The 26,676-nt window shown below is 41.6% G+C and overlaps 5 protein-coding genes across 6 annotated transcripts in view; 2 read left to right on the forward strand and 3 right to left on the reverse strand.

Moving 5' to 3' along the window:
- Nucleotides 1-26,676, forward strand: part of LOC142904391 (uncharacterized) — a 329,108-nt gene that overhangs the window by 11,043 nt on the left and 291,389 nt on the right. The gene's annotated exons all lie outside the window — the stretch shown is intronic.
- cdc42se2 (CDC42 small effector 2) lies at nucleotides 4-6,310 on the reverse strand. The gene is made up of 5 exons (XM_076050527.1): nucleotides 6,190-6,310; nucleotides 4,485-4,742; nucleotides 3,818-3,919; nucleotides 3,576-3,652; nucleotides 4-2,921 (listed from the first exon to the last, which is right to left on the reverse strand). The coding sequence occupies exons 2-4, from the start codon at nucleotides 4,536-4,538 to the stop codon at nucleotides 3,578-3,580; spliced, it is 231 nt and encodes a 76-aa protein (XP_075906642.1). The 5' UTR covers nucleotides 4,539-4,742; nucleotides 6,190-6,310; the 3' UTR covers nucleotides 4-2,921; nucleotides 3,576-3,577.
- nip7 (NIP7 nucleolar pre-rRNA processing protein) lies at nucleotides 6,306-9,028 on the forward strand. The gene is made up of 5 exons (XM_076050514.1): nucleotides 6,306-6,439; nucleotides 6,547-6,633; nucleotides 6,726-6,864; nucleotides 7,667-7,807; nucleotides 8,030-9,028. The coding sequence occupies exons 1-5, from the start codon at nucleotides 6,384-6,386 to the stop codon at nucleotides 8,147-8,149; spliced, it is 543 nt and encodes a 180-aa protein (XP_075906629.1). The 5' UTR covers nucleotides 6,306-6,383; the 3' UTR covers nucleotides 8,150-9,028.
- On the reverse strand, nucleotides 8,716-14,733 carry terfa (telomeric repeat binding factor a). The gene is made up of 14 exons (XM_076050503.1): nucleotides 14,544-14,733; nucleotides 13,542-13,637; nucleotides 13,270-13,394; nucleotides 12,482-12,568; nucleotides 12,065-12,205; nucleotides 11,769-11,896; nucleotides 10,720-11,247; nucleotides 10,231-10,324; nucleotides 10,095-10,138; nucleotides 9,892-10,014; nucleotides 9,696-9,803; nucleotides 9,268-9,350; nucleotides 9,131-9,177; nucleotides 8,716-8,886 (listed from the first exon to the last, which is right to left on the reverse strand). The coding sequence occupies exons 1-14, from the start codon at nucleotides 14,692-14,694 to the stop codon at nucleotides 8,728-8,730; spliced, it is 1,914 nt and encodes a 637-aa protein (XP_075906618.1). The 5' UTR covers nucleotides 14,695-14,733; the 3' UTR covers nucleotides 8,716-8,727.
- zdhhc7 (zDHHC palmitoyltransferase 7) lies at nucleotides 15,188-25,286 on the reverse strand. Of its 2 annotated transcripts, none has more exons than XM_076050336.1 (8): nucleotides 25,106-25,286; nucleotides 24,133-24,215; nucleotides 21,108-21,475; nucleotides 20,782-20,906; nucleotides 20,485-20,581; nucleotides 20,220-20,301; nucleotides 19,778-19,908; nucleotides 15,188-18,978 (listed from the first exon to the last, which is right to left on the reverse strand). In XM_076050336.1, the coding sequence occupies exons 3-8, from the start codon at nucleotides 21,450-21,452 to the stop codon at nucleotides 18,796-18,798; spliced, it is 963 nt and encodes a 320-aa protein (XP_075906451.1). In that variant the 5' UTR covers nucleotides 21,453-21,475; nucleotides 24,133-24,215; nucleotides 25,106-25,286; the 3' UTR covers nucleotides 15,188-18,795. The 2 variants fall into 2 exon arrangements, with proteins under 2 accessions (XP_075906451.1, XP_075906443.1); XM_076050328.1 differs by having other exon boundaries at nucleotides 21,108-21,458; nucleotides 25,106-25,285.

The following is a 26,676-nucleotide window of genomic DNA, read 5'->3' on the forward strand; positions in this document are numbered from 1 at the left end:
GGATAAACATCAACAATCAACATTTATTTCTCTTTTTTTAATTCTGAAAAATGCAGAAAAAGACAGATGAGTTTCCCCTTAAGGTGGGAACAATTATATCAGGCAGTTCCTGAGGAAAATAAAACAAATCCAAATCTTCTTTGCCAAAACAGAAACATGACCAAAAATATATGACCCTCAATACATTTTAATCACAGACCCATGACTTTGATGTCCTGTTTTTTTATTTTTATTTTTTTTTTACATATATCATAAAATAAATCCTATGACAGGAATCCTATATGGAAATCTGTTGTTTTTTTTTTGAGTCACATTCAAACAGTCCTCTCGCACAGCCTGCTGGTCACATAGTATACTGCAACACCAGTACATTTGAAGATGAGCTTGCTAGCCCAGTGCTGGGAATGAGGAGACAGAACAGAATAAAAATACATCGGTGCAAATGCGACTGTGTTTCACGCAGGATTTACATCAGAACCTTGGGAACAGATGAGCTTCTGAGTGACTGAGGCCGCTGACCAATCACATTAGAAATCTGTCTGTTAACGTTTGGGAAAGTGTCAACCAGCAAATTTAAGGCTGCCATTGGTCAAATCTGAGATGTAGGAATGATGATCTGTCCGTTGGCTCATTACTTTATTATTATTTTTTTTCTTTTACATCTCCCTGCATGTACACAAAATAGTTCATTCTGGTGGGAAAGACAGCGTGACGAGAGCACCGCTGAACAGCCGTCTACAGACTTTTGCTTGACTTTTACAAATACAACCACATTCTATTGGTGGAATGTTAAATAATAGAGCGATGATAACAATAGACATGAAATACAAAGACGTGAATGATTGGATCTGGTTGTGCTGGTTCAACTTGGCACCTCTGACTCTGAAGATTCTGAGGATTTACAATCACTTTCAACAGCGATGAGCAAATATCTGGAAACAATCTGCTGCTCATCACTCAATGCAAACTGTTCTGTTCTTCATCACCCTGAATGAAGCCTGGATGGGGGGGGGGGAGAGAACTTGGATATCTGACAATACTGAGCTGCACCGCTTTGCTTTTCCTTGAGATGACAATGAGGGCAAGGTTTGCACAGACAGCTAACCGTTTGACACTTCAACATTAATGTCACCTTTAACCTTTTTCTCCTTTCACAAACAAAAGTTATTCACCAGAACTACTCCAAACATAAGCCATTGAAGGGAAATTTCCATCGGTTTGTCAAGGGGCGAAGCTTTCGATACACCCGGAGGGCAACGTCACACAAGGTGGTGTTGGCAGGGCTAAGACCCACCCACCACCAAACACCAGTACTCCTCAGTGTCCTCCAAACTCATCAAGCATCGAAAGGGCATTTTTGCCATACTGCACCAATCCATCAAAACATTAATTACATGCAAAGGTTTTTGGTCTTAAACTCACAATAAAGCGAAGCAAACATTAAGCATAAATACAACTGATGTGTGAAGCATACATGTGGAGCCGACCATTGACGCGGGGCTGGATGGCTTGGTTTCGGCCAAATCGTACGGTCCTATTCTATGAAGCCTCGGCCAGCCGTTGGAACACAAACATCTCGGCAACAGTTACACGGTGACGTCAGAGCGTGATTTACAAGGTTAAAATGCAGGCATGACAGCCCAGGCGACTGCATCGAGCGCGACCCACATCGACGGCGGTGCCGCTAACGACGTTGTGAGTTAATTTCTTGGTCAAAGGTTGGCACACAACTGGAGCTGCAAAGACGGGTTGACGAGAGAAACATTCCATCCATCCGTTCAAATGACTGTTTGAAGAAAAGCTGTCAAATATTTGCTGGTCTCATTGAATTGAAACTAGGAATTGCTGCCTTTTGTAGATATGATGAACACGAGAAATGTTTTTGGGGAAAAAAAAAAACAATGTTAAAGACACAGCTTTGGGTTCTGGAACATTTTACTACGATATAAGTTTTGACTTTTAATTGACTAACAATTATTTAGAAAACATGCAATGAACCTATTATTATTATTATTTAAAAAAACAAACAAAAAAAACAATAATGGTTACTTGTTTCTCTAAAGGCAACCACCAAAACGTATAAAAAGCATCATAAGGGAACCATTCAGCTCGGTAGTTTCGGTTTTCCAGCATCAAGCCACCAGCAGGACAAATTAAACAAATAAACACGAACATGACTTCAGAAGGCAGATTAGGAGGTTCATGGTTCATTAAAATTCTATGTTTTAATCTAAACGAGTATAAAAAAAACTTTTTTTTTAAAACAAATGCGAAAATCCTAAGCGAGTGTGAGCGTACAATGTATGATCCAGTGTACTCTACTCCATTTCAAGTTTATTACAAGACAGCAATCTTTAACCCTGAAAGCCACTCAGAATCATACGAAGTTCTCAGCATAAAAAAAAACCCAAACAAAACGATGAACGCGCTGCTTTTTTTTCTCTCTTTGCCTTGCTACCACCGCCTGTCCTCTGATGAACCTCCGAGAAGAAAAGAAGGACACGGAACTTTCCACATCTCCAGTGTGGCCCAGCCACCGCGAGGTCGCGTCGCAAATCAGATAATAATAAATACAGGCATCCGTATGGGATTTTGGGGGGGAACTATTTTCCTCATGCATACACACAAGCATACGTCTGATGGAGATTATGAGCTTTCTAAAAACCCTCCTGTCTGCTCTGAACAGCTACTCTTTACAGTGCAACAGTATGGCAGCAAATAGATAGCAGTGCTTTCATTAAAAAAAAAGAAAAAAAAAGAATGAAAAATAAAAAATATATACAACATTATGGTTGGGGAGGAAAAAAAAAGCAGTAGTTTCATCTTTTGGTCCTGCGTCCATGATAGACAGAACTGCTTTTTTCTTTTTTTTGAAAACTCTTCCTCATATCAACAACAGTAGTTTCCACGAGACTGCAGGGCTGCGGGAGGGAAGAAGTGGAACAGATGTTAGACGCTGCAGAGCCACTGATAAGTGGGATGTGGGTTGAGCCATGTGACTGAGCCGAGCCAAGCCACTCATGGTCATTTTTTGGTTGTTTTTTTTATGGTTGCTAATGCTGTGTTAAAACCCATTTATTACCTAACTGGGACAATAAAGTGGCTTTACGGTAACTATGACAACATCAAGAAGCAGCGCAATAACATTAACAGCTAACCTGAGGAGGAGAAAAGCAACAGCGTTGTTCAAATCAGGTCAGAGTTGAAAAACCCAAGTAGGCCTTCACGTGATTCTAGTGGCGGACGGACGGACACAAGGAAGACCTCAGTGCGTCCGCCCCAAGAAAATCCACCGAGGCGGAGAGGGATCGATTTCTTTCACGGGAGGAGTGAGGAAATTCCCCTGCTTAAATGTAATTATACCAAGTATGTACATGATGCAGGGCATTCCACGCGGCAATTCACCTCTGAGACTGTGTGAGACGTTGTCGCACGTATTGAACTGGAATTCACTTAGAAATAAACGTGGAAAAACATGGCGCTCGCACAGTCTGGGGTCGCCGATCGAGCAGACGCCACATTGCGATGACGCGTCGACGTGCACGTTAATCCAGAGAACACAAAGCAGCACTCACCGTTACAACTGGGAGCCTTCAGACCCTCCGTGTGCGTAGCCACCTTTTGATTTCATCTGGGCCTGAACAAGGTCCACCTAAAAAAAAAGAACAATCATCAACCACGCTGATAGTTTGATTTCATTTTAACTGCAAACCAGAGCGGACTGGAATTTCTTCCGCTCTGCTGCCAGAAAGCTTTGAAAAGTGGACACATTTGTACTTTTCGTGCACAAAAGTAACAACAAAAAAAATGAACCCACCGATGGCAAGCCGATTCCCATGTCGCCCGAGCCGACGTGTGTGGTGTGAACAAAGTTTGTCGGCTCGCCGATCATGGAGCGATCGATCCGTCGTCGTCGTTTCTGCAAACAACCACCAAACACAAAACCCACTTAGAGTTTCAATAAAAACAAAATAAATAATCCCCTCCCCCTAATTTGCAAACACGTCCAGAGACAAACAAGTGAAACCTTGACCCAATTACCTGTATGCTGTAACCAACACAGCTGGCATATTATATTAACTGAACAAGCGGCAGAGTGCAGTGAGGCACAGCTTGTTTACTGACAGGTTAATAAATCTTAATGTCTCTAAAAGTCTGACAGCGTGTACACGCTTTCACTTTGAGGTTGTTGCTACCGTTGATAAAAAAGAGCAGATTTGTGATGCTCTTTTTTAAACATTAGAAAATAGTGGTGAATCTCTCTACCATCAGCAATAATTGAAGGTACTACGTGCTTTACTCAGGGTGGACTGGCCACAAGCAGAAGCACGCAAGAAATATAAAATGTCAAGTATTTTAAAGAGAGAGAAAAAAACTTAACTAACTAACAAATAAGATGGTATGTTCCACAAAAATCTATTTACTCACACAAACGCGCTTTCAACAACATTTTGCCGACTGTTTCACGCCCATCCCATACTCACAGGCTGCGGCTGCTCTGCGATGCAGCAGCTGAAACAAACCCAGAACTCAGTCATTCTGAGGCTGACGAAGAAGCCGCAGCAGTTTCCTCTGTCTGCTCCGACGCCTTTTGCAGAGTGTCTTCCTGTTTGGTGGCGACCAGAACAAAAAAAAAAAACACACACACACACAGGCAAGGAACTGAGAGGAGTCAACCTGCCGGCTTAAACCCCAGGGGACTGTTGACACAAGAAGCCTCCCAACGCTGGGGCAGCGCGCTCCTGTTCACAGAAGAGGAGGGGGATAAAAAAAAAAAAAAAACAAGAACAGAAAAACACAAATTATTATTTTTTTCTATCTTTGATGCTGCTCTACATTAAACAGACTTATTTTCAGGTCAATCTACTGAGAACATGAACAGGCTGCTTGCTGACATCTCCAAACACAAAGTGTCAAGATGTTGCTTTAACCGGCTTTTCAGTGACAAGTATGCTACTGTTTTCACTTAGTCAGGTCACTCTGGTGTCAGGGGCCGAGAGAGAGAGAGAGAGAGAGAGAGAGAGAGAGAGAGAGAGAGAGAGAGAGAGAGAGAGAGAGAGAGAGAGAGAGAAACTAGGTCAAAACTAATGGTAGAGGCATCAGGGCTGTTCAGTGCTTCTGAAAAAATGGTCTAACTTTACATTTCACAGTCGTTATGTCACTTTAAGCCACGCTGATGCTGACAGTGCAGCCTTGAGATGTTCGGTTTTCTTCCCGCTTTTTGAATCTATACGTTAGGACACATAAACGATCTAGAGGTTTAGTCAACTAACAAGATTAGAAACTTAAAACGAGAATGTATATGGTGGCATCGTGTGAAAACAATAACTAATCGTGACATTTATAGCTGCATAAAGAAAGAGGCGGAGCAGACAGGAAGGCCAACAACATAAGCAAAGGGTGTTAACAGTCTGGAGGCGAAAAGGAAGTCTGGCTTTTGATCACATGCTTCATCAATCACACAGACAAGTGGGCTATTTGTTAAAAATCACCATACCGGTGTTTAGGGAGCACTGAAATTTTTAATCAGACCCAAAGGGTTCGCTGACAGATTATTTTAGTGTCATTAAATCTAAATCCAGCGGCCACTGTCAGTGTGCTCGCTCCGTGCAGGTGAGCAGCATTACGTGCTATAAGGAGGCAAAGAGAGAGGGCCGACTACCGTTGACCGTAATTACTGTTGAAATCCTTAAAAGGATTACTTTCTTTACCATTTACCCTCGATCGCACGGAGATAATCGCTATTTACAAACAACATTATGTAACCGACTTCGCATAGCTGCGGCAAAACGCTCCTCTCCTTACGGGCAGAGCAGCCGGGGGTGCCGTGGTGACAATTTACATTAACATTTCGAGGTGGGAAGACTCGATTGAGCCGATTCGATTGTCGCTCGTAGCGGTTCCGCTGCTGCAGCGGGGTCATTGTCGGGAATCACCGCAGTGTCCGGATCGAGGAAAGCCCCAGCGTTTTTCAACGGAGTTAGCTTCAACGAGCTAAAGTTGACGAGCTCGCCCGGGTTGTCTCGACTGACAGCTAGCCCAAGCTAACTCAACCAGTTTTCGACTCTAGTACATCGGTGTTCCACAAAAAACGAAAATAAATTCCAGTAGGCATCCGTCTCTATGTTCAACGGACGTAGAGTAGCCGCGTTTCCGAGAGTTATCGCATTCTTAGGCGGTAGAACTCACCAGATGGCAGCTGGGTTGGTGGCAAGAGAAACGGTCGACTGAACGCTGAAAGAATGCAAAAAAAAAGTCCAGGAACCGAGCTAGCTGTTTACGTCACCTTACTTCCGGAAGGGAGAGCGACTACTTCCGCAAGTCAGTCCCACGTTTCCCCCCAGTTACTGTTACATGCAGAGATTCTTTCTAAACGATTAAATATGAGACCTCTAACAGATGAAGAGACGAAGACCATGTTTGAAAAACTTTCCAAGTAGTAAGTAAACAGACCGAACCTTTGTCGGTGCATTCAGACCGTAAATGCTCGAAACGTTAGCATCTTCGTTAGCCAACGTGTTGACTGTGTTTCTTGTCCCATCACAGCATCGGCGAAAACATAAAGCTTCTCGTGGATCGACCGGATGGTACATATTGTTTCAGGTTACACAACGACCGTGTATATTACATGAGGTAATTTAAGATAAATACATGTTTACTGCAATTTTCTCTTAAAAGTCACTCCCACGTGGATTCATTCGCTCATCTCCCATGTGTGTACACAGTGAGAGGATCCTCAAGTTGGCGACCAACATTTCTCGGGACAAGCTGGTGTCGGTGGGAACATGCTTCGGAAAGTTCACCAAGACCAATAAATTCCGTTTGCACATAACGGCTTTGGACTTCCTGGCTCCATATGCTAAGGTGATTATGACCGCATCTCAGTTTTTATTGTGGTTGACTGACAGCATCAACAACTTCACATACTGTGAAAACAAACTGCCAGACTGTGTTGAAGTTATGCGTGCAACGTGTATGTTTATTACTTACTGCCATCTTATTGCACACGCTGGTAACTTGATGGGAGCCTTGTGACCTGGTGGTTCCATTCAGAGCTTTCGGCTCTATAATATATCTAGTGGGAACTTGAAGGGTCCGCTACATAAACCCTCAGTGCAGCTTTTCCTACATGTGGAACTCTATCTATCGTGACTTAATGGTGTTCATTAGCTTCGCATTGTCAGTCTTTCACTGCATATGGATTTATTATATTTATTTATTTTTAATATACCGGTTCATTGTTGTGTTGCAAGTTGCTGTATGTATGATGTATTTCCAAGGTCCATCCACATACCGGCATTAAAAGTTAGTCTGGCTATAAATAATTGGTACGTGGCTCGATGTGGCACATCATTTATGTCTATGTAAATAATAATGAAAAAGAAAATAGAAATACAATGAACGCTAATAGTTTTAAATTTGCCGTCTGACCGTGTAAAACGAATCAATGATGCCAACATTAAAATGGGTTGAAAGTCTGCATCATTGAGACACTGGGTTGAACAGAAGAATTGGCTGTTTAATCTTAGTATTCATTTTGTTACATGCTGTGGTTTGGTGTTGGGTGCATCGTGTCTATTCTTGCTCACTGATATATTGCATATCTTACTAACAAAGCTGCACTCTGCATCACCTGTTAAAACAAGTTTTTTTTGTCGTTGTTCAGTTTAAGGTGTGGGTGAAACCTGGAACAGAGCAGTCCTTCCTCTACGGGAACCACGTGTTGAAATCAGGCCTCGGGAGAATCACTGAGAACACAATGCAGTACCAAGGAGTGGTGGTCTACTCCATGGCGGATGTGCCCCTGGTGAGTTTCCCCAACCAGGACACTGCACGGTCCGTGAACGAGGACATTAGCTCACTTCCTGTGTTTATTTCTGACACACTGAACTGGGCCGTCTTATTGTTGCTGCACCTGCATGTTGTATTTTTGCACAGAATAGCCACAAGACCTCTGTTGTTCAATGCATCAAAACAAAATGCTATTTGTGCAGTTTTTTTTTCTTCTCATGACTATTTCTCTTCTCAGGGTTTTGGTGTGGCAGCAAAGTCCACGCAGGATTGTCGGCGAGTAGATCCCCTGTCCATAGTAGTGTTCCACCAAGCCGACGTGGGAGAATTCATCAGGAATGAAGACACGCTGACATAAAATCACATCAGCAAATGGACCTTTTTTTCTCTCTCTCTCTCTCAGCCAGCAATACAAATTCCAGCTGCAGTGTTTTTCTTTCTTTTTTTAAACAGAGGAGGAATATGTTTGTGTAGTTTGTGGTTATAACAACAAACGCAATGGCTCATATTTCTAGTACCATCAATGGGCTGAAAGTCTACAGTCCATTCGCCAACTGCTGAATGTCCTCGTCTCAGCACTTCCCTCTTGGATTCAAGATCTGTTCTCCTCAACTAAATCCACCAAGTGCAACAGTATTTGTGAGCATCTCACTTTATATTCGATGTCAGTGCAAGTGTGTCAAAAAGATGTTGAAAAAAAGTTGAGAATTTTTGCATTCTTCAGAATTAAAATTTAATGAAATAAAGGTGTCTTCTTTAGTAATTTTACAGAAATTTGCACATACAAACGAAAAACAATGTCAGACCTCACAATTTTGAAAACTAGAACAGAAAAGTGCTAACTGAAATGGAACCAGATGACGACTTCCCTCAAAAATAAAAAATAAAAAGTGACGAAGAGGCAAAAGAAACTCAAAATCGGTCTTCCCATAGTGCTCATACCATTTTCAGCTTTTTCATAGTTCTCCATCTGTCCTTGAGGTTGACGTTGGTTCGGTCTTTGAAGGAGAAGTATGACTTGATTTTGCCCCAGTTCCCCTCGCCAAACTTTTCAACTCCTTCTTTTAGCTTATTTGATTCTTCATCGGTCCACAGCTGCGACACAAAAAGCATGTGTGTCACAAAGCGCTCCCCTGCTGTGTCCCACTGGCCGCACCGAAAGTTATTGCAAATTAAAAGCCAAACTCTTAGATGTACAACAGGTGTAGACATTACTCAAATAAAACAAACTCCAAGACAGCAGTGGCAAGAAAAAAAACAGGAGAGGTGGTTTCACCCACTGGAGACAGAGAGAAGAATGGAGGTGCTTCACAGTGTAACCAGTGGATGCTATACTCACTTTCCTCTTTATGCCCGGGCTTGTGTTGTTGCTTGCGGTGTGCGAACCTGAGTGACACACAGACTTTATTACCACCAAGACGTCTAAATTAGTTTAAGCCCGGTGAGCAATGGCAGAGTTTTTGCGAGACAGATTACCTTTGCTACCTTTGCTGGGGAATAACGAGTCTTCATCAGACCAATCGTCTCTGCTCTCCTTTGCTTTTCTGACGAGTTGTTTCCTGTGACAAAAACATTTTTTTTTTGTGTCATTAAAAGTATCCTCAGTGAATGACAGTCATGAATGTGGTTGTAATTTTACTGTTATTGTAAACAAGTTTGACTGTATTTTTAAGGGCAGATATTAACATTGAACATAGCTGACTTAAAAATTACTTAAAAATTCAGTGTGAAGTGGCTGATATTAATTAATATGTGGACTAGAAAGTGAACTCAATCTGTGATGGATCAAATAATTTGTTTATAACAAGAGACTCATCCATCAAGATATTTTCTTTCTCTCTCTCTCTCTGTTTCTTTCTGTGTGTGTGTGTGTGTGTGTGTGTGTGTGTGTGGTCTTCACTTGCCATTTTTCTTTGTGAGGGGTGGAGCTGGTTTTCGGTTCCTGGGGAGGTGGAGAGGCACTGGGGGAGTTGCTCAACGAATAATCTGAGATGTGGAGTTCATCCGCATTGCTGCAATTCAAATACATTTTTAAATACCAAAAGTACTTGCTAGGGAAATGCACTGTCCAATGGGAGACAGGACGGCACCGGGACTTGCCTGCTGCAGGGAGTTGCAGCCTGTTGTTTTGGAGATTTTTGCCGTGAGCTTCTGAGGAAAGCTGGCAACACCGCATGTTCTTCGACCTTGCGTGTTGACCTTCGCTTCGACTGCGGGGGACTCCTGCATGATGAGTGTTAACTGCTGTTACACCTCAGCAAAAGAAAAATGACAATAAAACTGATATTGTCTATTATACGCACCCCTGCTCTGAGTTCTGAGTTGGAGATGATGATACTGTATTATCCTAATAAAAAAAACATTTGAAAAGAATGATAAATACAGTATATGTATCCTCATATTTCAACATTTGATTGGAAATGCTACCACCGAGCTTACCGGTGATGAAACATGACTTTTCTTGGTGATGGAACCGCCAGTTGGATTCTTCACTGGTGTACAGTCTTCACTGGTGGACAAATTCTCTTCTGAGCTACCAGAATTAAAGTGTGAAAGGAGGTGAGAGCATTTTAATGGTGAGTGCAATCCTGATGATTTTTGTTGTCTTCCTCTCCACCCCCCAACAACAACTGAAATGTTCATTATTTGATTCATACATAAAGCCATCTCGATGAAATAAACTTCACTGACCACCATCTATCCCCCTTGTATTGAACTATTGATGTGCAGCCAAGTCTCTTTAAGCTACCAATTTACAATGTTGAACATACTTAACAAAAACACACTGTATTTTGAAAAATATTTCTTGTCCATTTCATCACAACCTCTCCTGTGAAGGATGAAACAACATCAAGGTCAAGAGTTCTACGAAAGCAAAGCTTCTGCCCGGCGCAACTGTGTGTGTTTCTTTGATACATATATTTTTACCTGCTGGAGAATTTCCTTGCTTTTTGGCGATGTTTCCTTATGGGTTTGGCAATTTCAATAATTTTCACTGGGCTGTGCAGGTCTTTCTGACTGGATTCTTCTGATTCCTGCAGCCTCTCTGCTCCAACTTCAGTCTCCTCTTCCTGAGAGGGCCCTATGGACGGGGAGCTGCTCTGGCTGTCAGGCTCAACCACCAGCTGAGCGACAGAGAAAAGCCGTCGTTTCAATGACACTGTGACTGTCTTTGTGAGCAACCCTGGGTCTGTTTGAGGGGAGCCATCCGTTTTTGCTGGCGGCTCAGTGGTGGAGGTGGAGGGATCAACAGAGCTGGTGGAGTCTCTCTCGAGTGACACGTCTGGCACCGAATTCTGCCTGTTGGCTGGAGTTGGGGGCCGGTGGTGACAAGCACAGTTTCTTTCTTCTGTCTTTACTTCTTCCTCCAGCTCATTAAATGATTTCTGATGGGGACCAACAGCCAAATCCTTGTAGGCAGCCGCAAGCCTGGAAACCGGTAAGGCTGCCTTTTCACTTGCACACGGAGACACAAGACATTGTTCATCAAAAACACAGGTAATAGTAGATTTAAGATAACAACTTAACAACAACTTTCAACCTGAGGTGCCCTGCAGCAGCAGACAGTGTGTACTGTGAGAGAAAAGCAATAATCTGTACTTTAAAAGGTTGTAATTGTGGTTACAATCACTGTTATGCTCACTTAAATAACAATCACACAAAGCCCAAATCTGCAGTAGCTGTTGGCCAAGAGATCAAATGCACCCGACTCTACGTTCTTAATTCTCAAGACAGTGAAAGTGCAAAAGGTCCAAAAAAAAAATCAAATCTATAGTTTAGATATATCAAATTGGGAACTTGAGGATGTTGTGAGAAAAAAACGAAACATTGGTGTAATACATCAATCTAAATTCACATCAGATGTCAACTAAAAACAAAACTTTCATGTATTTCCACCAATATTTGTATGCATTCAATAGCAATTTGGCCTTGTTCATTCATCCACACAGTTAGTTGAGCAAACCAGGAACGCCTACCTTGGAAGGCACTGGACACTGATGTTTAACTTCTCAGTGGGGGGTGGAATGGGTTCAGTTTCTTCATCCTGATAAGCTTCATCCCCATCTTGCTCCACGTCTCTCTTATCCACATATATCACTGCAGCCTGTAAATGAATCAGCAAAGCTCAGTTAATTAACAAATGGAGGAGTTGGGCGAAAACAATAGATACACAGCCACATGGCCACAAACTTGGTGACCATGAAAAGAAGGCTTTTTAATTGTGCAGTGAGCCCTACAGTAGTGAATATGTATTGCATACACAGATACACACCTTGAGGAGAAAGGGATTACTAAGACGGCAGATCTTCTGGCAGAAGGCCAGCGTGTCCTCTCGGAACTGTTGGAAGTCCACCTGCTGAATGGCTGGATGCAAATGGCTCTTCTGTTTAATGAGTTCCGTTAGTACAGCATTCTGAAGAGGAAAAATATTGACCAGCAATGAGAAACATGCAGCAATCCACCATATGTAGAATTAGAGTCAAATACATTTTATATTATACAACCACACGGCTGACTGAGGATGGACTTTAAACAAGCATCATGTTAATTACAGGGTTGAACATGGAACACCTCAGTTTTATTGTATTTGCTAGAATAGTCTGGTGTTAATAAAAGTAAGTTGCAAGCCAGATTCTTTGACATGAATGAGGAAATTTTAAGACCCCAGAAGAGATGTTGCTTCACTCACCTTACCAACTCTTGACTTGGGGAAGTATTTGTTCAGCATCTCCTCCGCTTTGTCAAACTCTCCCTTCTTTATGAAAGCCACCACAATCTTTAAAAGGGACAAAGTAAAGACAGAGCCCTTTGTTAAATGGCAATTTCTAAAACCCAAGGAATATATTTAATAATGGAGGCATTTTCTCTTCGTAGGTGATGGAGGATGAGCTCTAGTCCCCATTCGATCAGATATGGTAAAGTGCATCTCCACAAGACTACGGTCTTGACAAATTCAAATGATAACACAGTGCATAATCCCAATTGAACCATATAAATACAAGGACAGAAATGTCAATCAAAATGTTTTCAACCTTTGATGGAACTGAACTACTGCCGTTTCATGAAAAGATAAGAAAAATAAGACCGAAATTAAACTGAATCAGGCCTTCAAATAATCCATAAATCAAACACAAAATAACCCTAAAACTAATGATTATTATACCCCAAAGTATATTAACCATTCTAAGGTTCAGCATTCATGAGATGTGAATGATAAGAGTAGAACAGTTTAAACCATTCTTCTTTGGAAGGGAACTCTGACCCATTTTACTTGGGGCTTAACCCACATTTCCATGGTGTTTACACAACAAATGATGGAGAAGTGAATAATCTTTACAATGACAGCAGCGTCACAACATCTGGATAAAGTGTATGAAGTCACAATGTAGCTTTGATTGGAGGGCCTGAGTGGGGGAAAATCAAACTCAAACAATTTAAAAGGTACAATAACCGCAGTGACAAAACAAAAACACATACCAACTCTTTAAGTGAAATGCAGGCATTTTTGTAATCCGGCAGTGAAATATTAAAGTCCTGGTTAATGCTTTCCAGCAATTCCAGTGCAGACTCCAAAGGGTTCATCTCATCAGTGTCAAATGAATCTGTTAAATAAAGGGATATGAATATTAAAAACTCTACTGTTTCCTTTGATGCAAATAGACACAAGTAAAGACCCTTCTCATTAATTAAATTCTTTTTTAACAAAGCTATTGGAAGCAACGAGTGTGATCCGATTAAGGCGATCTTACCAAAGTTTTCCACTTGATTTATGCAGATCAGGAACTGCAATATTCGAACCCTGAGATGTGTGACATCTGTGATCTCAAGTGGACGCGACAATAGACCTGTGACAGGACAGGAAAAGATCATCATTTTTCAAAATATGTCTAGATAATAGCCAAACAACCAGTGAGTAAGTGTGTATGTATAAGTCCTTCTCAACTGGTATTATTCAACAAACATTCAACAAGTCAAAATTGGGAATACTATAATAATATTTGTTTACAAAAAAGACATTATTTTACATGTATAAGGCGCAAAAAAAACCTGTCCTAGCAAGCACGAGGAAAAAAATGTACGCAAGTTCTGAAAATATGTGTAAATACACAACCAGTCAAAAGTTTGGACACAAAATGTAATGCCTTTTCTTTCATTCTCATGACTACTGACATTGCAGTTTCTTCCTGAAGACATCACAACTACATATGGACACACATGTAATTCTGTAGTAAACAATAAAAGTGAAAACGTTTAATATTTAAATTCTTCAAAGTAGCTACCTTTCATTTAAAAAAAAAAAAAAAAGTGTTTTTCTTTGCTGCATAACAACATATATCTTGCTCATATATTTGATGCCTTCAGTATTTATCTGCAGCGTAGTTGTAAAGTTAAAGATAAGTAAAGATTAAAAAAAAACAAAAAAACTTTTCACTGGTAGTGTATATGAGTAGCTTGCATTGATATTGCATCAAATGCCAGGTCAGAAAGGCATTCAGCTGCTACCACCACCACCACACGCTCCCACAAAGTTAGGCGCGATGTGTTCACTTGGGGGTCAACATAAGCCGACTTACTACTAACAATACCACTCCGAGTAGCGAGCTCAGAACTGTGCTTTACCGCGTAAAGTGGCGATCGAAGCACGTTTAGCAACCGCATTGAAAAAGAAGCATCAACTTTGATTACAGCTATATTATTATTAGAGCTATATTAGCTTACATAGACAAGTGACTGCGCGTTTCTTTACTTACTGCTGAGTAAATTCCCAACCTCGACAAAGTCTGCATGTTTGTGTTTTTGAAATAACTCTACGGCCAAATGAAAGCCGTAGTCCATAAACCAGCGGTTCACAACGGCCTCGTAGACACTTGGTCTGCTGTTTATGTTTTCCTTCTCGGCCATGTCGTAGCCCGCGCGGTCGCTCTCCTTCTTCGTCTTCTCTAATACGTTTCCGCAGGGACGCGCACTGGTTAGGTGAAATACTGCCCCCTACCGGAACTGGAGCAACTATTCAGGCGCAGCATGGGGACTGTATTTTATTTGGCTTTATTTGAATGTAAATAATTACTGTTAGCAAATGATGCACAACAGCTATTTTAGTAATACTCATTATTTAGTAGTTATTTAAATATTACTAAAATGTACATAATTTAATTTTTTATGTCATATTTCCTAATAGTATATAAATAACTATGTATTTTACAATCAGATTTATACAAAGATATTCCAGTAAATGGTATACACTAGGCCTATAACTTGATATGAATGACGTTTACCTTCATGTATTTTACCCTCAGGCTTAGCATTAACTCTTAACTACCCACATTGTTTCACAGTGGTCTACACAAACGTCAGAATAAGTCACATTACTTCAAAACACTTAGGACGAAAAAAACAGGTTTCCACAAATTTTAATTTAATCAAGTTTATTGTGTAAAAGAATGACACTGATGATAGAAGACATTATAAGATATGACACAATAATTAAAAAAAAACATCCTTGATAAAACATTCCGTTAGGATATTGTTTATATTAGCCTTTATACTTTCTTTATAAACCTAAAGGGGTTTTGTTCTTGAGGAAAGAGTATGACAGCAGGAAAGGGAACAAAACCTCTCACAGCTGTTCATGGCATTGTTAATGGTTATTTTTGTGATAAAGCATCGATCTTGTTCATAGTAACTATTGTACATCACAAGGTCTCCTTGATTCCTGCACTAATCCCAGTTAAATAATGTGATTCTTCACAAAAAAAAAAGAGGAGTGTTGGTTTCCACCACTGTCTCACAATCCTGTTAACATGTTCACTGTATTCTGTAGGCCACACAGCAGAAAATAAAGAGAGGTTTTTGATGCTGGTAGTCAATTCCAAAACTGCAATGATTCACTGACTCTGTTGCTGAGTTTGAATATCAAATCTCCTTCTCCAAAACAGAATCACAGCCAAATGTGTTGCGGGTACAAGTTCAGGGTTTAGTGATGAAAACGAACCACACTAGTTCATATTACTTCAACCAAACACAAGTTATTGTCCAAACCGTTCCAGTCAACAGCAAATACTTGTTTACTCATTCAACACAACACTACTTGTCGATCCATATTAAGTACTTGATATTTTGTTACTTCTAAGAAAAAAAAAATGCAACAAGATTTTTCCAAGTACAATAATCCAGCCAGAGTTATCCTTATTTCTACATGACACATTTATTTCTATTCTAATGACATTTTGCATAATTAATCGTTACGGGCTCTGGGCTGCATCTGTACCAAGCACCTGTTATCATCTTTTTCACAGCAGCTACTTTACCAAGTAATGCTTGGCTTGACGCAGACGTTTCCAGTGGTATTGATCAACATTGTGTTCCGTCAAGGTCAACGTGTCCTGAATCTTCTCTCACGCCTGCTGGCTCAATGGAAAAGCACTGCCCCATGACATAGAACTTAACTCTAATACTTTTATTTATTTTTTATAATAATTTCAGTTAATTGCACCTGTATCTCAAGGCAGTCGCCTGCCGTTCAAACAAACAAACTCCATAGCCGTTGCTCATAAAGTTGGGGGCTTCCTGTTCGTTTGAGAGTTTTAAATAAGGCTGAGTCTTTAAGATAAATGAAAGGTTCCATATTATCCACACCCGAGACTCCAACAAAACTGACCTTTCAGAATAACAGATCGGCATTTCACACCATATAAAAAAAACAAAACAATGTGGCAGTGAGATGGTCTCTGAGATTGATTATCTGGCTGAAGGTTGGTAGAGGCAAGCATCCAGCAGTGCATGTCTTGGCACGCACTTTGTGAAAAAAGGCGATGCAAGCAAATAAAGTAAATGATTGGATTTTCTCATTTTTGTATGAGTAGAAGCAGTAGTGTTATAATGTACCGTGGCTATGCTTTCAAAGTTTTCTCCAAAGTTTTACATTCTTTCAACAGCACGTTTCTTCAAACACAACAACTCAACACACAGATTTCATCATCAAGGTCGTGTGGCCACTGGAACGATTCGGTTTCCCTCTCGACCAAAACAAGAAACAACAGCAGTCCGGAGATAAAAACAAGACTTTTAGAACTGACAATGCTTTGATAATAACTTGCCAATGAATCCTGATATTTATATATATATATGATAAGACACATTCATCCGCTGCAAACACGCTCATTTGCCGTATAACAATAAGTTTTCTTAATTTGAGAAGGCGTTCTCATAATCATGGAAATAATAATAATAATAAAAAAAACTCTAAATAAATTAATCGATTGACTGGTTTCAAGGCATGAACATAGTTTCCCAAAGCAATAGAATCTATGACGGGAGTGTCGACAAAATAAAGCAGTAAAGGCATGGAAAGCCTCTCCTGTGCTGCAAGGGACTGTATTCAGCCCGATCAATGAGCCTGGGACCCCTTTTCACCGAAGCAGTTTTATTCTAACTCAAGCGACAAGGTGCACAATGCAGCACGGCTACGCGGATCAGTGAGAGCACAGTGAGAGCCCAAGCAGACTGGCCATCTTTTCTAGAATGTGGCACCACACAGTAGCCAAGAATCCTGCAAAGCCATTTTGTCTGAAGCTGGGCTTTATCCTGGCGTGTGTGTGTTTGTGTGTGTGTGTGTGTGTGTGTGTGTGTGTGTGTGTGTGTGTGTGTGTGTGTGTGTGTGTGTGTGTGTGTGTGTGTGTGTGTGTGTGCTAGTTTTGGGCTGAGTTGAGATCCTTTGAAGTCTGATCCATCTGAATCCTGTGAGACACAAATAGCCTCGACTTTTTTCACAGAGCAGAAAAAAAAGAAGAAGTGGTTTCACCATTAAAAGCAAGATCTGATTGTTCAGAGTGAGTCACTTGTAAAAACACAGGTCATGAATTGTTTTGCAGAGAAACAGACATGAAGCAGCAAATAGGAGAGTTGGAGCTGCAAGCCCATGGGCACAAACAAGTAATATAAAACACTGATGTTTGATTTTTCTTTTTTCTTTTTTTAAAAAAAACAACAAAATAAATTTTGACATAATTGTCATTTCCCGTGAATCACTGTGCTGACTGTTGCGGAGTGAGTGGTTACTGTGATATCGAACCTTCAGCATCGGTTTGAAAGAGGTCATTTGCTTGAGCCGGAGCAACCAGAAGACTCCAAAACAAGACAAGGACCAGCAGTTGAAAGAAGCCACTCGATCTCTAAAGTACTGGAAGGCTTGTCTGCGCAAACCTGTCCATGGTACCTCTCCTTTGAGATACACTGACTGTCTGAGCTGCAGTACAAGTAAAAAAACAAGGCAGTTCAGTTCAGTCTGAGATGCCCGCTGACCGTGTGCGAGAGTTTGGACTTTCTAATGAAGCCCTATCAGCACAGCGCATGTTCTTGACTGGGATGCCATGTCAATGTCTGTTTCTTAATACCTTGTGACCCTTTTTTATCCGCTGATGTGGAAAAATATGCTGCAGCTATCACCTGAAAAAATAAGCAAAAAAACAAACAAAACAAAACAAAACAAGAAAACCCCAACAACAACAAACAACAACAACAACAACAACAACAACTCAGAAATCATAGTGAATCTCATGTGTGGAGAAAACAAATGGCTCAAATTGGGTTCAGAAGGTGCATTTTTTAAAAGTACACCTTGGACGGTCTCACTAGGGACTGGTTTGAGTCATTTCCTGCATGCTTTACAAAAAAAGTTTTTTTTAAAAAAAAGAAGAAAAAGTCATGTTAGACACAGTACACCATTTTTTCGTTGTTTTTTTTTTTTGAGCATACTCTGCAGACCGAAGGTGCCGGATCTACGTCAGCATCTGAGAGTTTCAACACCATCTATTCCTGGAGGTTGTGTGATGCACCTGGGTCTCCGCTCACTGTCCACGCAGCAGGAATGGCCTCCCGGGGAGGTGAGGTCCATTTCAATTCCGGCCACACGGCGGCAGTCAATGAGATCTCGACGGAGACGCAGCCAAGTGTCGGTGCACTGCGTCCGTCTGGCCTCTCGCTCGCTCGCTCGCTCTCACTCACTCACACGGAGAACTCGGATCCTCCGCGGCGGCCGTGGGTCAACAGCAGCAGGCGCCTCAGACGCAGCCCCGTGAATGGATTGCACCACAGCAGCGAGGGCGAACCTCCGAACACCGACTTCATGCCGTCCCACCTCAGGCGACGCTCCCACGTGGGCTTCTCGTTTTTGAGGCGTTCGATTTCCTGCGAGGAATTGGAATGGCTCCGTCAACAGAAAGCTTCAAGCAGAAATATGTATGGAAAACAAAACAGTCAAATACTGAAAGATTTTGCCCCCCCATCCTCAATTAACTGAAATTATTTATTGCATGTTCCTCTTATGTTGAGTCTGTACCTGTTTTACAAGTAGCTACCTTACTTTAAATGTCCAAGATTCCTCCAAAAGTCTATTTTCTCCTTCCTTTTTTCTTTTCGACAAACCTTTACTGATTCACTTAGGTTAAACTGAATTTGTTTCCTGAATATTCAAATAAAACAGACTTTTGATACCACTGACATAGCATATGTCTGTGAAGGTTCTCAGTTCTCCAGGTCATCTTAAGTTAGAGGGGTTAAGTTGGGTCAACTGGACTTGTTCTTGCGATCTGGAAGATGTTTCGCCTGTCATCAGAAAGGCTTCTTCACTTCTGAGAAAAGGTTTACCTCAACAAGCCTTGATGGCAGGGCAGAAGAAGGAGGCACACCTAGTGGCTTGTCAGAATACCGACTCTCATGAGTTTTGCTCTAATAGCCTAATCAACACTTCCTAACACCTTTTGTTGAAAAACCAACACCTTGCTAATAGAATAAACCATCAGCCTTTATTCCCACCACCACCTGCTGGTGGTTAAATACTTGGGACTCAAACCATTTGTCAGAACTGAAGAAGCCTTTCGGATGAGGAGGTGAAACGTAGAACAAAGTCCTGTTTCCCCAACTGAACCCCTCTACCACACTGACATATTAAGAGGGAACAAAGTGTGGGGCTTCAGTGGATACTGACCGTCTCGTCGTTGCAGATGGAGTGAATCTGTGTGCCAAACATTACTGCTGTGAATGTCAGGAAAAGGATGGCTTCGAGACAGAGGAAGATTAGCAGCAGGACCGACACCCCAGGAGAGAAGTTACTGCACTCTGGCCAAGAAAGAGAATATTCTTCAGTTTCTGCTGACGAGTCTTTCCCTGTAAATCTTGCAGTTATATTGTGGTGACCAAAAAAAAGCTACAGCTCTGAAATAAAATCTTCACTTTCTGATTTATTACTTTGGAAAGACTCACGCGGGAGTATGAAAAGACAAACAGCAGTTCTAAAGTGATTGTGCAGCACAGCTACTGCGCTGTGTTCTTTCCACGACACAGTGCATCTCTTCTAAAACAGCTCCGTTTGTGATTTATACGACCGTTCTTCTGGTTGCAGCAAAATTTGAACAATAGATTATGCTTACCATTCCACTGAGCCTTTATACAGGTGAAGAAGTGCATACCACTGAGGCCCAGAGCATGGGCAGAGATCAGGGCTATGTACATCTGCAGAAAACAGAAAAAGCATGGTTGAGAGATCATACAGAAAGACTGTATGTGGCTGTTGCGTATGGGTTTATTTCATTAATACGTGAATGGATTTGAACATTTTGAGTGGAGTGGAGATGAAAGGTGAATCATTCTTAATAATTCTGTCCACTGTGGAGAGTAGCGGCTCTGTGTACTTACAGTGAACAGCACAAAGAATCTCTGATTCTTCTCTCCTACACAGTTATTAACCCAGGGACAGTGGTGATCCATCTTCTTGATGCATCGTTTACAGATACTGCAAAACAGCACAGAAAAACAATCAGCGCTTCGGTTTGTCAAGAAGAAGAAGAAGAAGAAGAAGAAGAAGAAGAAGAAGAAGAAGAAGAAGAAGAAGAAGAAGAAGAAGAAGAAGAAGAAGACGCTGTGAGATGCAAAATATGAAGGTAAGAGGACACGATGGGACCTCCCACACAACATACTGCTGTGTGTTCTGACCTGCAGTGGTGTGCCCTTTCAGGCTTGATGCTGCAGCATTTGGGGCACTTGTAAATGACCTCGCCGGGCTTCAACTGTAAGCTCTCCATGTACTCCTTGGTTGCGTTGCCTTTTGGAACGGCACCCTAAAAAAGAATGGAAACTAAATCAATGCTGCAGGTTCTAAAATACAAGAAAGTTATCACAGTAGCAAACAGTCATTTTTTTTAAGCAAGTGTTTTAAACTCTCTGCTATCTGATTGAAAAAGTAAAATTTAACTTTGCTCATACACTTTCTCAGTCTCTCTCGCTCTCTCTCTCTCTCATGCTCCCCTTCATATCCTTACCGGATCTGTCAACATGGTGCGCATGTGTGAGGCCAGTGCAAGCACCGCGAGCGAGTTGAAGGCCGCTCCATTTAGCAGAGCGTACCAGAAGCTCTTGCTGGGCAGCAGCATGACGAAGTTCACCACAAACTCGGCGTAGAGCACCAGGAACCAGGTTATGCCTGCGCACACCATCCCGCAGCTGTCCTGAATGAACCACAATGTGCGATTTGCAGCTGTGTGGCCCGAATGGGGAACCCCGACGATCACTCCGCCCGCCAGGCTTCCAGACTCCACGTCTGGCCCAGCAGACAGCAGCGGGTGGTGCTGCTCCATGTCGCGCAGTCGGTGGTTTGAGGACTGCATCCTAACCTGAGGGAGCGGAAAACCTTTTAAATGACACAAGATTCAGGGTAACCGTTTCCTTTCTCACCTCCAGTTGCTTTTCCACTTTCCTCAATCATGAAACCGGCTTTTGTCATCATTACAGCCATCACAGGTTAGGCTACCCTACCTTTAAATAAAGAAAGCCTCATGTTTGTGTTTGTTTGTTTACACTAGTAAATTTAAAAATAGCAGGCAGCTTGTTTCTGTTGTTGTGCTCTTACTGGTCGAGCTAGAAGGAGCCGACATATTCAGTGCATAGGATATTAGATCACAGGCTGCTGCACAGTTACTCTATTTAGCAAAGGAGTTAAGCGATTTCAGAATCCATCAAAAACCTGATGTGAAACTAATTTGTAAGACGTGCGACTTCCTTCCTAAAAATAAAATGATGCGGCGGTGCCATTGTGACGAACGCAATATTTTTCCTCCTAATACAAGAATAATGTAATTCGTTGTGTGCTTGCCAGTATACATTTTTAAACATTGCTATTCCAAGGTTACAAATGATGGTTAATTCTTTATTAACTGGCAGCTCATATGCTGGTCATTCAAAGCAACAGGAAGTCTGACGTTAGTAAGGCTCACTGACAGAGAAGTGATGCAAACACAGACCAACTGCCTTGGAGGAAAGACCAGACCAGACCACATGTTTTCTACATATCTCATGATAGATTTGTTCCTCCTATGAGGTGGGTCACCAAAACACTCCATCCATCTGCTCCTGCTCCGGCCCCTTTGTCACATTTTAGAACCTACTGTGGCCCCACCAGTCAAAAAGTTTGCCTACCTGTGTGATCTAGACTGACAGCACAAATTCTAACATCAAACAAGTTGGCTCAGAATATGATAGTGTCCTTTGTATGTGGCACTGACACTCCCTCTGTGTTTTGCCCAGATCTGATGACATCACAAGTCACACTAGCTGATTGTGGCCACAACAAATTTCCAGCCATTATTCTAAATCATGTGAACAAAGAAGTGGCAAGTGGTTCAGGGGAACTGAAGAAAGGTGACGTTCCACAACACCCCAACAAGAAGACTAGCACAATCTTTTGCTCTGCTGGCCAATACCAGGAGTCCTCTGCTCTGACCCGGTGGAGCATCACAGCATCGCACAACATGGCACTCGTCAATCTTTCACTGTAGACAAGAGTGGCCTTTAGTTTTGTTCTTCGTCTAGCTTGGGGTTGACAGCAGTTCTGGCTCATCCTGCTGCCAGCGGCTGTTTTACTGTCAGCCCCATTCTGCCTCCTAATGACATGAACTTGTGCAGCATCATGAACAACTGATTCCTCAGTGTCATACTTGTTGCCAGTCTCCCAACCAAGTTCTGCCTTGGTCAGGTTAATATATAATATATAATTTAACATGATTTTCTTTACTGCACAAAACATCGCATTACAAACTTTTGACTTGTAGTGCATATCTTCCAATTGTAATTCAGTTCAGTTCACCTTCATCTAAACTGATGAAGGCATTCAATTCTCCAGGAAGTTTGTTGTACTGTTGGTTTTGTAATGAGGGAAACATTTTTGAAAACGCTGAAACGGCAGAACCGCAGGCAGATCTACACTTGAGTCCGGCAAAAATTATATTCAAATTTGACATTCACAAAACAACAGCTGCAAGTGACCATCTGGGGTTGGGGCTGGGGGTAAAATGTGCAAATCAGAGTTTCTACTACTAAAAAACGCCATTGGCCCCACTTTGGAAACGGAAATAAACATAATTTCACTGGTGAACACAGGTCTCTTATTTCATGGAGCTTTACAATGCCTCTACCACATGGATCCTTCATTATTACCTGACTTAATAAATATCTTCCTGAATATCAGAATACCGTGTTCAGATTTCTGAGTGAGCAGGACAGCACAGAACATGCTCTTGGCCAGTTTAAGACATATTGATTTTGTTGGAGTCAATAAAAGGGAGGTCCTTACAGGCGGAGCAGCTGCTGGTCCAGCTGTCTGCCCTTCCCTCCTTAGAGGGCAAAACACAACAGCCAATACTCTCTTTTGGCCACACCTCCCCTTTGACGCTTCTCCTCTGCTTGATGTACATGACCTGTCATCTGTGCTACTCTCCTCAGATAACAATGCAGGGTCGCCAGGGTTGGCATTTACTGCCCAAAAACCTCAGATGAAACATGAACCACAGCCAAAAATATCCCTGGAAGAAATCAGTTTCGATTGACGACAACGAAATACATTAATTAAATACATTAAGAAAACACAAATGAATCTGTCAAGTGAAAATGTTTATGGCTTCGTCTGCAGTGGATTTCAGCAAAGTTGCATATAATTTTCTATATAAAATACTATATTTTAAGCAAAATGCCAAAGCGCATTTTCTGATGCAAATTACCATCATGAAAAGAGACACATTTTCTTCAAACACCACAAAGATCTTAACAGTCATTCGATTGCAGTGGCAAAAACTTGAATAGATCCACAGGGAAACCGACGGTTCAGCCAGCAAACACAACCTTCTCCAAAAACTTCCGTCTGAAAGTAAACCACAAGATCAGGAATGCCACCCTTCCAGCTTTTGTGTTACCATACAAAAGGTATGCAGAACCACTGGTTACTGATCTTTCTGCACTGACTGTATTTGGTGAAAAGACAGAGAAGCAAGGCAGGAAAAAGGAAGGTCAACTTACCCAATTAGGATTTCTTACAATACCATACTTTTGTGTGTTTGAAGACCAGCATTCAGAACATGGCACGGGTGCTCACAAGGTACCTGAAAAACAAAAACGAGTAAGAAATACTTCACGTGTTACTGTAAAATATTAAATTTAACTGCAATTTTACTTTAATCTAGCATTTCATTTTGTGGAATTCAATCAATTTAAAAACACCATCGACTGATCCTCTTTAAACAACCATATAAGGGGGACTTACATTACAGGTTTTACTTAAAGAACACAGAACATATGTATCTGCTGATTCTTAATGAAGCACTACTTTTTAAACAGTCTTCATCAATATGTGTCTAAAGGATAGCTATTCTGAACACTGTTGTGACAGTGTAAGTATTTTCAGCTTGACACTCTTCATGACAACAAAAAAGACAAAACACCATTATTAATGACATACGAATAAACTCTTTCGAGCAACCTTGTTTTTCAATGATCCTGTTGTGATCCTCCCCCCACCCTATTTTATTTTTATTTTTTTTAAATCCAGGCCAACCACCAAAAGCTGACAGCAATGTGCGAAAAGAAATGCTCTGTTCCCTCTATGGACTATGATCTATGATTCACATTTTAAAATTTCAAAGAAGGTAGAAACCACAACCATTTAAAGGGGGAATTAGGTCTATCAAATCAAGAAATCTAGTAAGAGGCTAAATGTTCCAAAGCAATGTCCGACAACAAAAAAACAAAAAAAGGGTCGTGACTAAAACTAAACACACACACACACACACACACACACACACACACACACACACACACACACACACACACACACACAGTCTGCTAGAGTGGCAGCTCTTGTAGCTGGACTAACTAAAACCCACTGACACTACAATACACACAGCAATGCAGCTAACGCGGCTAGCATGCTAACTCTGAACGCTACCGACGAGTGGCGAAGGAGAGCCGCTCCACTGACAGCTCGTTTACACACCTTTGCATTTTCCGGGCTCTTCTTTTGGCAACGTCTTCCTAACACATTTCGGTGTTTGGTTAGAGCGTTACTCCTGCTCTAACGCAGCCGTGGTCGCTGAAGCGGCAATACATCGCTCTAACAACGGAGTGACAGTGACCACCAGCAACCAACGACAGCGCTTCCGGGGTTACGCTTCGGCTTTCTTCGGCACCCTTCGTGTATGTCAGGGGAAGGAATCGTTGTTAAGATAGCACCGTCTCGTGGAATGCGACAGAATTGCATCCACAGCCCGCGGACTGGTTCGAATGAAGGATGCGCGATAGTCACTGTCCAGTCAACGTCGACATGGGGCATTGCACTCACTGACTCCACATTTGTCAGCTAGTCTGTTGAATTTAGAGCTCCTGCAACGGTTAAAGTAACGACTAACTCCCGATGACAGCTGGCATCGGCTACAGCAAAACCCCTGACCCCGAATACTGCAACTGGGTATAGAAAATTAATGGATTGTAAAGCGTTCAAGCATGTATACATAATATGTGAAAGGTTCACTCGTTGTGTAATATTTACATCTATTGGCATGAGAACATGCATTTACACCAGATTTTGATGGAATGTTTGCAGAGTGTTGCGGTAAAAGCAGGTTATTCAGTCTACCGGTCTGACTACATTTTTCCACCCTGATAGCTGAAGCTAAGGTAACAACAAAGTTGAGGGCAAAAATTCAAGTATCCATCGTACGCTTTCTAGTTGAAACTAAATTTTACATGCTGGGTCTGCAAGATAGGTAGTGCATGGAAAAGTGCATGGAAACTACATCCTCTTTGCATCTGAGCATAGCTGTTGGCTCAACTCTGCTCTAACAAGAAAATCACATGCTTTTATTTACTTTATTACATTATTATACAATAAAAAGCTGTGTTAAATAATCATTGCTAATCATCCAACTAATGATGAGAGTTGGTTAGTTTTTGTGTTGTTTTGGGGCCTTAAATTCATTCATTCATTAATTTTCCATACCTGCTTAGTCCTGAGCTCAGGGTCATGGGGGTCTGCTGGAGCCTATCCCAGCTGTCTTAGGGCAAAGGCAGGGGACACCCTGGACAAGTCGCCAGTTCATCGCAGGGCCACATCGAGACAAACAACCATTCACACTCACATGCACACCTACGGACAATTTAGAGTGTTCAATTGACCTCACATGCATGTTTTTGGACTGTGGGAGGAAGCCGGAGAACCCGGAGAGAACCCACGCAGACACAGGGAGAACATGCAAACTCCACACAGAAAGGTCCCAGGTCCGGGCCTTAAATTCCTTTTTATTTATTTATTTTTTACAGTATTTGCATCACCATCCTATAACGATGCACTGATCTTTCTGTCATGGATGGTCAGAGGTCTGAGACAATTTTTTTCCAAATTTTGATTTGTTCATATGAGGATTCAGTATCATGTCCCCATTCCAGAACGATGCATGAGAACATGAGAAATCTTTTGCACTGCCCTGCCCGTTCATTTTGGATTTACAGGACAAAAAAAACTATGTGTCTGAGTGCAACATGTGGCAGTCTATTAAAGGGGTCTCTTGT

This window comes from Nelusetta ayraudi, unplaced genomic scaffold, assembly GCF_046127955.1.
Source record: "Nelusetta ayraudi isolate G7.1 ecotype Tasmania unplaced genomic scaffold, CSIRO-AGI_Nayr_v1 ptg000005l, whole genome shotgun sequence".
Taxonomy (NCBI): domain Eukaryota; kingdom Metazoa; phylum Chordata; class Actinopteri; order Tetraodontiformes; family Monacanthidae; genus Nelusetta; species Nelusetta ayraudi.